At 41.1% G+C, this 10,442-nt stretch overlaps 1 protein-coding gene and 1 long non-coding RNA gene across 2 annotated transcripts; both read left to right on the plus strand.

Annotated features, from left to right (window-relative positions):
* The first annotated feature begins 337 nt into the window (after positions 1–337).
* LOC139335983 (uncharacterized) lies at positions 338–3,602 on the plus strand. Its single transcript, XR_011602452.1, has 5 exons — positions 338–388; positions 1,039–1,231; positions 1,579–1,642; positions 1,855–1,922; positions 3,539–3,602. It is a non-coding gene; the product is annotated as an uncharacterized lncRNA (long non-coding RNA).
* A 1,075-nt stretch (positions 3,603–4,677) lies between these two features.
* Positions 4,678–7,565, plus strand: LOC139336533 (protein FAM9A-like). The gene is made up of 8 exons (XM_070970666.1): positions 4,678–4,797; positions 5,347–5,452; positions 5,641–5,862; positions 6,138–6,203; positions 6,246–6,362; positions 7,071–7,115; positions 7,258–7,308; positions 7,513–7,565. The coding sequence occupies exons 1-8, from the start codon at positions 4,678–4,680 to the stop codon at positions 7,563–7,565; spliced, it is 780 nt and encodes a 259-aa protein (XP_070826767.1).
* Positions 7,566–10,442: the final 2,877 nt, after the last annotated feature.

The following is a 10,442-nucleotide window of genomic DNA, read 5'->3' on the forward strand; positions in this document are numbered from 1 at the left end:
TAAGGGTTGTTTTACTTCTTTTTACAACTGGTAGCCATAGACCTCTGCTGTTTGGAAAATGCTGCAAACAATTTTCCTGTGACACTCCAGAAAGTGTTTGGTGGATTAAAAATCAGCACAAGGGGAAGTGGATAATAATTAGACTTTCATTTAAACTATTCCTTTAATATCTCTTTGAAAAGACAGCCACAAATGAGGATGGTTACCTAACAAGTAGTTGAGTCCATGTAAATGTTTTCTTTATTCTCTTCAGGGAGAGGTGTGTTTGCAAAAGAGTACATCGAACCAAAAAGTTTTGTGGTGGAGTACCGTGGAGTTTTGTCTCTGAGTAAAGGTGCAAAAACAACAAATATATATTTGATTTCATGTGGAATGGGAAGCAGCATTGGTAAGTATCCTGCTTGGTCATTTACCAAAATGACTAAAAAAGAAAAAGTGTTACTTGTCTAACGAGAAGCTGTCATTTTTTTAATTTATGAGTTGGCATGTGGTTGCATATTTGAATTTGTGAAAGAGTGGATTAGATTAATTAATCTTGAGTTCTACTAATCTAACCCTGACATGGGCAAATCATTCCACACAGGGCCATGTGGCTGCAGGTTTTTGTTCCAGCCAATCTGCAGCACACCTGACTTGACTCATTTCATCAACTGATCTCAGACTTCAGAAAGTTGATTGGTCAAACTGTGTGCTCTTGATGGGTTGGAATAAAAACCTGCAGCCATACGGCCCTTTGTGGAATGAGTTGCCAAGTGTCTGATAGAACCTGTTACATACTGCCTTCATTGGTGGTTCAAAGTTACACCCCTGGTTGAATTAAACATGCAGAGGTAGGAAATTTTTGCAAGTGAACTTCATCCACTACAAATTGTTTACAACACAATGTTAGCTGTTTCTGTTGAATTTGAAGGTTACTAGAGCACAGAGTGTAACTTCTGCAGTCATCCCTCTCTGCTTTCTGTTTACAAATAATGCAACTGACTAATACCACCAGGTATTAGGACTTTAAAGTTTTTTTGTGCTCTATTTATCTCACAGTATAGATGCTTCAGAAGAAGACGAAACACTGGGACGACTAGTGAATGATGATCATGTTCATCCTAACTGCAAAGTGAAAAGGATAATGGTTAGAGGGAGGCCACACTTGTGCCTATTTGCTATCAAAGAAATTTTTCCAGGAGAGGAGATAACATATAACTATGGTGATTCCTCTTGGCCATGGCGCTCAGTGGTGAGTTAAGGTTCCCATGTTCTCTTAACTTTTTAATTTTTGGCTCTGCAGCCTCATACCTACAGCCATAGCACAGCAGTACTGATGTGCAGGACAACAGCATGACCTTGAGTGTGATATTTAATCAGTAAATATTTGAACAGGTTGACAGCATTAGATGTAGTAGATGGTCAACTGGGTCATTGTAGACATGTATCTGCACAACTGAAAACTTTGAGATGTGTGTAGAAATTTGTTGTCCACCTCCAAATTATATGCTACATGACTTATTCCTCCTGTCTTCTTCTTAATGACCACTAAGTGATAGCATGATGAGACAACACTACATTCCCTCTTTACAATTTCAGGCACTCTGTGAAGAACATTGTGACCCGAAGGTCAACGAAAATGAGGCAGTACCAGAAAAGGCAAGTATTGCTTTGTACCATCACAATGACTTGGCTCAGTATATGAAAAATGCTATTGGTCCTTCATGACTTCCTTCATCCCTGCTGAACTATTGACTGACATTTCTGCACTAAACATAGCCAGTGCCATAACATACTGATGGTGGAATGAAAAAGATTTTTTTCTGCTTCAAGTAATCTCAAATTTGGTCCTGTCATTGACTCATACACAGGAAGCCTTGGGTGGAGCTGATGATGAGATGACAGGGGTCAGTCCCGGTCCTGGAACATCAAAGGATGACACTGTAAGTTGATTGTATTTTTGTGATGTCATGCTTTTACATCCAATCCTAATTCTGTTCTGTTTGATCATATGACAGCGCTCAGGAGTCCACACACTGTTGAATGTTGTTAACTACCTGATACAGCACAGGACTGTCAGGACGCACTGTCCTTTTGAGGACAGGAGCAAACTTGTTGATCAGGCAGGAAACGGAGTTGTGTGTGTCAGATGTTCACCTGACACACCTGAATTATGAGGACACCTCTTCTCAAGAGTCCCCTCCCCCGCCTACATTTCTTCACATAGTGAGTTTCATGTTGATCAGGCAGTAAGCTGAGTTGTGTGTGTCAGGTGTTCACCTGACACACCTGACTTATGAGGACACCTTTTGTGACAAAGCCCCCACGACATTTCTTCACATATTAGGTTGCAGAAGTTGGTTATGTGTTACATTAAAGTTTATGTTAAATGTTCCCACGATCCTAGAAAGCCTGCAAATGTCATGGAGTATCAGATACTTTTCTAAGCCTTGGAAGTCATGAATTAAATGAATTCTTCTGTAAAGTTATGGAATTTTGTTGTGTGTAACAACATTGTTACAGTAATCTTTCACCTTTGATCAGCTCCTGTTTTGCTTCTTAATTACGGTTAATGCCGCGTATCCACTGTGTGGTACCAGCTACGTTCAATTCTACTCGGCTTTTGTGCATTTCCATTAGGTACCTAGTACCTGGAATCTGGTACCCGTTACTATTTTCTTAGTAACTGCTTGGACGAGGTTCCAAAACGGGCGAATAGGTGCTAAAAGTTGATGTGTAAACACTGCAGTCCAGCGATTAGTTGATATTCATCATAGCATCATTGCATGTTCGATGAGCGGCATGCACGGATACCACACAGCCAAAAGCTGTTTTAATTCCTCCTGCAGCACTGTTAATGTCACTTTATGAAGTTTTAATGTTTTTTCATGTGAGAAAGTGACCGTTTAGATCCCCAATTTGTGGTCAGTTTATCCAAATAATGCCTGTTTGGACTTTTGCTCCGATGTTTCGGGGATGTGAAGAGCTACCTGTATGGGACCATCCATCCGAGAGCATCGGGACATCACTGAGACAGCAGCCAGTCTCCTGAATTGATCCGCTGATTTAAACTTTGCTGTCATCTCTGCCGTCGTCTCGGGGAGAAAGTGATCAGATTATTTTACAACTGCTCTTCAGCAGTAGATTTAGCGCTGGCTGATATACTTCCTTTTGGAAGATAACTGTTGCTCTCACAAGTGAAAACTAACAATTGTTGCAGCCACAATAGTTTGGCTGAATGTAAAGTGAAGCTTCACGTTTGTGGTGGACAAAAGAGCAGTGCTGCCTCGGGGCTCTGAATGTACAGATATCACCACATATCAATAAATAAAATGAACAGATCAGTTGAAATTTTGTTTTATTAAGTGGTCACCATTGCTATGACAACCAGCTATTCTAAAGGTTGTACTATCCTGTAATGGACACCGCCTCCAGAATAGTACCTGGTACCTGTGGTGAGTAAAGTTGAGATGGCACTACGTAGTGGAAACACGCTGTAAGTGATTGCGCTGTCAGCCAATTAACGAGAAAACACTACATTTCCTCTTTACAATTTCAGGCACTCTGTGAAGAACATTGTGACCCGAAGGTCAACGAAAATGAGGCAGTACCAGAAAAGGCAAGTATTGCTTTGTACCATCACAATGACTTGGCTCAGTATATTAAAAATGCTGTTGGTCCTTCATGTCTTCCTTCTTCCCTGCTGAACTATTGACTGACATTTCTGCACTAAACATAGCCAGTGCCATAACATCCTGTTTGTGGAATGAAGAAGATTTTTTTCTGCTTCAAGTAATCTCAAATTTGGTCCTGTCATTGACTCATACACAGGAAGCCTTGGGTGGAGCTGATGATGAGATGACAGGGGTCAGTCCCGGTCCTGGAACATCAAAGGATGACACTGTAAGTTGACTGTATTTTTGTGATGTCATGCTTTTACATCCAATCATAATTCTGTTCTGTTTGATCATATGACAGTGCTCAGGAGTCCACACACTGTTGAATGTTGTTAACTACCTGATATAGCACAGGACTGTCAGGACGCACTGTCCTTTTGAGGACAGGAGCAAACTTGTTGATCAGGCAGAAAACAGAGTTATGTGTGTCAGATGTTCGCCTGATACCTGAATTATAATAATTATCTTTTCTCACAAGTCTGTGGCTAAATGTTTATATTTTACATATACTATTTTCTTTACATTTTGTACATTTTGCATAATTTTTTTAACTGGTGCTACTACAAGCAATAACCAGCCTCTTTCAACAAATACAGCAGAGTCTTCTTCTTCTACCTCAGCAGCCCCAGGAGGCTCTTCTTGCACTTCGAAAAATTATTGCTATGTTTGCAAAACACCTCAATCCAAAATATCTCGTCACTTTAAAAAGCATGAAAAAGAAGACTGTGATATTGCTGAAGCATTCTCGTTCCCCAAGAACTCAAAAGAGAGAAAACGGTTACTTGAGAAGTTGCGGAACAAAGGTAATTATGAACATAACCAAGAGGTTATGAGTAATCATGGTGGAGCACTGAAAGTCAAAAGAAGAACCGGACCATTAAAAGTCTCTGTGAATGCCAAAATGTATGTGCACTGTACATTTTGCAAAGGCATGTTTGTCCGTAAAGAGCTGTGGCGCCACTCATGAAGGTGCTTCATTTCTCATTTCATTTCTGCTGGAGTGTGGAAGGTGCTTGGAAATATGAGGCAAGATAACATAGGATCTGTGGTACGGAATGACTTCCTCATACTGCAACTGGCCCAGTCTCTGTACAACAAGCACGGGAGTGATCCTACAAAATTTGAGTACATTAGGACAAAGGTTTGTGAAATGGGTAGACTTTTATTGACCCTAAGAGAGAAGTATTCCATACTCAGCTTTGAGGATGCTATAAAACCAAGCAATTTTTACAAAATCGTTGGTGCCGTGAAAACCGTTGCTGGATATAACGAAGAGAGGCACTCATATTCCACACCAAGTCTTGCCCTGAAATTAGGACACTCGCTCAAAAAGATTGGTGACATTATTCTCTGCAGGGCCATTTCAGCAGAGGATGAAAATTTGATTAAAGCAGCGGACCGATTCACAAAACTCTGCACAAAAGAATGGGCAGGACAAATCTCACACACTGCACTGGCTACTTTGAGCAAGTCAAAGTTCAATAAACCGTCCACCATACCATTCACAGAGGATGTGCAGCTTTTGCACAAGTACCTGGAGGAGAAATCAGCTAGTGCCATAGACATCCTAAAAGAGCATGAGTCTCCTCAGGCATATGCAGAACTTGCAAGGGTGACACTTACACAAGTAATCCTCTTTAATAGACGGCGTGCAGGTGAAGTGTCAAAAATGTCTCTTGAATCTTTCCAGAAAAGAGACCAGACTGAGCTTCACAGTGATGTAGCTGCCAGCCTGTCACCTTTTGAACAGAAGCTAGCAAGGCACTTCAGCAGGGTTGAAATAGTGGGGAAAAGAGGCAAGAAAGTGGCAGTGTTATTCAACCCCGAGATTGTTTGTGCAACAATGCTTCTTGTGGAGAAAAGAGAAACATGCAATGTGCATAAGGACAACCCTTTCCTATTTGGGCGGCCAGATTGTCCCTCCACAAGCCACTACAGAGGACAGGATTGTGTAAGAATTTTTGAACGCTTGTGTGGTGCGAAGAATCCTCAAAATCTGAGGTCTACACAACTTCGAAAGCATGTCGCAACGAGCTGGACCAACTAGCCAACTTTTTGGGCCATGATATAAGGGTCCACAGAGACTTCTACCATCTGCCAGAGGCCACTATTGAAGTGGCAAAAATCACAAAGATTCTGCTTGCTATGGAGAGAGGAAATCTTGCAGAGTTCCAGGGGAAGTCTCTTGACAAGATTGAGATTGAAGGTATGTGGTGGTAACAACACTTTTAATGACTCATCTCAAAAGAATTACAATTTTTTTTTTACAGGAATAGGATAAATTCAATGAGGTAGTGAGACAGAGGAAATAACACAACAGTTGAATGCAGTATTTTGGTCATTTTCTAAATTGGGGAGATGTAAATATAGACTAAGAATGTGAAAAGTAAATATGTTTGTAAATTATACAAAAAATATGTCTGTTGTACAACAACAGCAACAATGATATTTATTTTTTGCATTTATCATACTTTTCTTTAGATGAATTGGATCCAGAAATGGATGAAAGTGAGCAGGATGATGAAGACGACAAAGGCGATCAAGACAGTCAAGGCAATAGAGATGATGAAAGCGTCAGGGACAATGAAGGCGATGGAGAAGACGAAGGAGGTAGAGACAACGAAGAGGATGGGGACAACGAAGAAAGCGGTGGAGACGATGAAGATGGAGGCAATGAGGAGTCAGATTGTGCCCTTGGACTAAGGGGTATGTGTTCAGTATCTTCTGGTATGCATTCAAGGTATATTGTGGATTAAGGACCATATTTTCTTATATTGGTGGCATAGTGGCGCAGCAGGTAGTGCGTGCTTCACAGCAAGAAGGTCGCTGGTTCGATCCCCGGGCAGGGCCTTTCTGTGTTAAGTTTGCATGTTCTTCCTGTGCATGCGTGGGTTCTCTCCGGGCACTCTGGCTTCCCCCCACAGACCAAAAACATGCTCATTAGGTTAATTGGTGACTCTAAAATTGCTCCTAGGTGTGAGTGTGAGCGTGAATGGTTGTTTGTCTTGTGTGTTGCCCTGCGATCGACTGGCGACCGGTCCAGGGTGTACCCCGCCTCTTGCCCGTTGACAGCTGGGATAGGCTCCAGCCCCCCCGCAAGCTCGCAAGGGATAGGCGGTATAGAAAATGGATGGATGGATGGATTTTCTTATATTAGTTATGTGGCATTGCTTTAATATTACCACAAAGCCAGGAAGGTGCACAGTCACCATGATAAATAGACAATGAGTTAAATGTTGCTATCAGGGTAAAGTCCATGATGTGGTTCTACGTTATGGATAGTTGTGTGGTATATCTACAGTATGTACATATAAAAAAAAAAACACCTTATCGTGGCAACTTTCAAAGTAGTGCACTGATCACTTATCTTCAAGCTGAAGATGCTGATGGGCTTTTTTGTACTCTTTTCACCAGAAAATCTAGAAATGAAGATGGCTGAAGAGCCCACCAGCTCCTCTGGTAATGTGTGGAAAGCACCTCCTTTGCATCATGTCAACTAACTCTCTAGCTTTTCCTGTCATAGATATGTTGCTAGTAATTAATTAATTTTCATAATTGTTAAAAAGACATTTTGGATGTTTTATTTGTTTGTTTGTTGTAGGGAAAAGAAAAAGGATGGTATCGACCCAGGACGAGGCCGAGAGTTCCAAAGGTATCTTTTTTTGGATAATTTTTTTAGAATTGTAGTAATGGTTCAGAAGGGTATTCCAGAAATCGGGTTGAGTGAACACTGAGTTTGTTAACCTCGTAATGAGGTATTACATTACATTACATTGAGCGTGTCTGTGTGTGTGTATGTAAAGTCATTTGTAATTTCATCTAGTCTTCCCAAATGTGGACATGTGGCTCTTCACAGCTACACATAATTTCAGGATCAAGTTCAAGTTACAGTTCAATTTCAGTAAATAGTATTGTTCTATTGTTCTAACAGAAAAATTTCTTGCTTCTCCAGGACAAAAAAAAAAAGTGTGCAACCAAGACTGTTGTCACCAGCTCCAAAGGTAGGACTTCATCCATTCATTCCTTTATTTCTTAGATGATTAAACTTGAGTTAATTAGCACAATTTAATAAGAAAACATTTACAGAATACTACAGGTATACTTCAATTTAGTACATGATGCCATCAAGTCACAGACACATCAGTGCCTTGTTAACAGTCCATGGCAGCCAAGCAAATGTGACATTTGTTGTTTTTCCAGAATTTTCAAGAAATGCTTTCGGTACTAACAAAAGCCTTTCAGTTAGATAGGCAGGAAACTTTGATCATGCATATGAAAGAAAGAAATGAGCTGATGCAGTCATGTGGGACACCAAGAACACAGTGGCTAGTGAACACAGAATTTTTAAGGGGCTATCAAGGCCAGAAATGAGCAACTGTTATGGTGTTGATGTTCCCAGTATCATCATAATAATCTGAAGAAAAAAAGAGCTCAAGAAAATTTACATTAAACAGCTATTGTCTTCACTATCTAAACATGTGAAATATTCTTTTGATTGACAGAAATAAAATCCAGAAAATGTGTGAAAAGGCCATGGAGCAAGACTGAAGTCAGTGCTGTGATGAAACACTTCAAAACACATATTGATAAAGGAAACCTAGCAAATAAGATGGAGTGTCAACAATGTAAGCTTGCAGAGCACCCGGTTTTGAAGGATAGAAGTCTTCAAAATATTCGGGATTTTGTCGGAAACAGGGGTCTTAGGTTAAGAAAATAGGGTCTGATATGTTGTGTTATGACTTGGCACTATCAGAATCTGAATTATTTCATTTATTATTTTATCTTCAAGGGCTAGTTCAGTTTTTTTTAATGAGGTTGTACCTGACTCACTCACAGGAAATACTCACTGCAAGCCAGCTGCTAAGCATTATATTATTTTTGTTTTGCATTGTTCTTACTAGTTTTGAAAGATAGAAGTCTTCAAAATACTTAGGATCTTCTCAGGAACAGGGGCCTTATGTTCAGAAAATAGGCTCTGATTAAGATTGTATGCTCGTTTTAACAGTTTTTTTTTGTTTCAACACTTTGTTTTGTGGGCAATGTTTGTTTTACACTTAATGCCGTGTTATGGCTTGGCACTTTTTTGCACTTTTTGCACTTTAAGCACTTTGTTATGAGGTTGCACTTTGTACTGTGCTTGGTACAAGTTTTTGCTGTGGATGTTCCATACTGGTTTAAAAAGTCTGTGTGAATTATACTCATTAAAACAAGTGTTTCTCATTCAATGTCTATTTATTGTCATTGCAGGACGAAAGGATAAAAAAAGGAATGGAACTTAGTACTCAAGGTCCCATAAAAGCAGCAGACAAAAGCAGAATAAAAATTTTATATAAACATTAAAACAGCATTTGGCATAAAAATACAATATACAAAATAAATATTAATTGTTTGTTGGACATTAGTCTGTAATGTTTTTCAGAGTTTGAGAGTAACTGTTTGAAGTCTGGCTGTTTGGCCCTGATGCTGTGCAGCCTTCTCCCTGAGGGGGAGTTGGTGAACAGTCCATGGGCAAGGTGAGAGGGGTTCTTCAAAATGCTGACAGCTCTATTCCTACTATTCCTACATCTGCTGATGTAAATGTTTGTGGCTGATGGGAGGCAGTTAATGGTGATCCTGCGCTGATTTCACTACCTGCTGGAGAGCCATTCTTTCTGCACCAGAGCAGTTTCTATACCATGCAGTGATGCAGGATGATAGGATGCGGTCTACTGCATGTTTGTAGAAAATTGTGATGATTGATGTACCAAGGTTAGCCTGCATTCTCCTCATACCCAAGTTGATCAGTCAGTCAGGAATATTATTAATATAATATTTGTAGTATCACTCATACAACAGGCTTAACATTATTGCCAGCATTGTATTTAATGGAGACGGATTCCATCATCCAGATAAAAATACTCAGTTGATTTTCCCATTCATAATGCTGGTAATTTACCTTTTTAAAAACTCTTGTAGTGAGGTACTTTTGTCAGTGATGGATTTGCCATATAAGACTAGTGTATGAAGTAATGTACAGTTAGACCAGTGTGATCCTCATAACCAAGGGCTTTTGCCCTAGTTGTGTGTGTGCATGGCATGGAGGTTTTCAACTCCCACCTCCGGGAGAGCTTCGACCAGATTCCGAGGGAGGTTGGAGACATTGAGTCCGAATGGACCATGTTCTCCACTTCCATTGTTGATGCAGCCGTCTGTAGCTGTGACCGTAAAGTCGGCAGTGCCTGTTGTGGCGGCAACCCCCGAACCCGGTGGTGGACACCGGAAGTAAGGGATGCTGTCAAGCTGAAGAAGGAGTCCTGGCTCATAGGACTCCTGAGGCAGCTGACAGGTACCGGCAGGCCAAGCGCGGCAGCTCGGGCGGGCGTAGAAGCAAAAACTCGGGTCTGGGAGGAGTTCGGGGAGGCCATGGAGGAGGACTACCGGTCGGCCTCGAGGAAATTCTGGCAAACCATTCGGCGCCTCAGGAACGGGAAGCAGCTCTCTGTCAACACTGTTTACAGTGAAGATGGGGAGCTGTTGGGAACTGGGGATATTGTCGGGTGGTGGAAGGAATACTTCGAGGATCTCCTCAATCCCACTGTCATGTCTTCCGCAGAGGAAGCAGAGACTGGGGACTTGGAGGTTGATTCATCCATCACCAGGGCTGAAGTCATTGAGGTAGTTCACAAGCTCCTTGGTGGCAAAGCGCCGGGGGTGGATGAGATCCGCCCTGAGTACCTGAAGTCTCTGAATTTTGTAGGTTTGTCTTGGTTGACACACCTCTGCAACATCGCGTGGCAGACGGGGACA

This window comes from Chaetodon trifascialis, chromosome 9 (assembly GCF_039877785.1).
Source record: "Chaetodon trifascialis isolate fChaTrf1 chromosome 9, fChaTrf1.hap1, whole genome shotgun sequence".
Taxonomy (NCBI): domain Eukaryota; kingdom Metazoa; phylum Chordata; class Actinopteri; order Chaetodontiformes; family Chaetodontidae; genus Chaetodon; species Chaetodon trifascialis.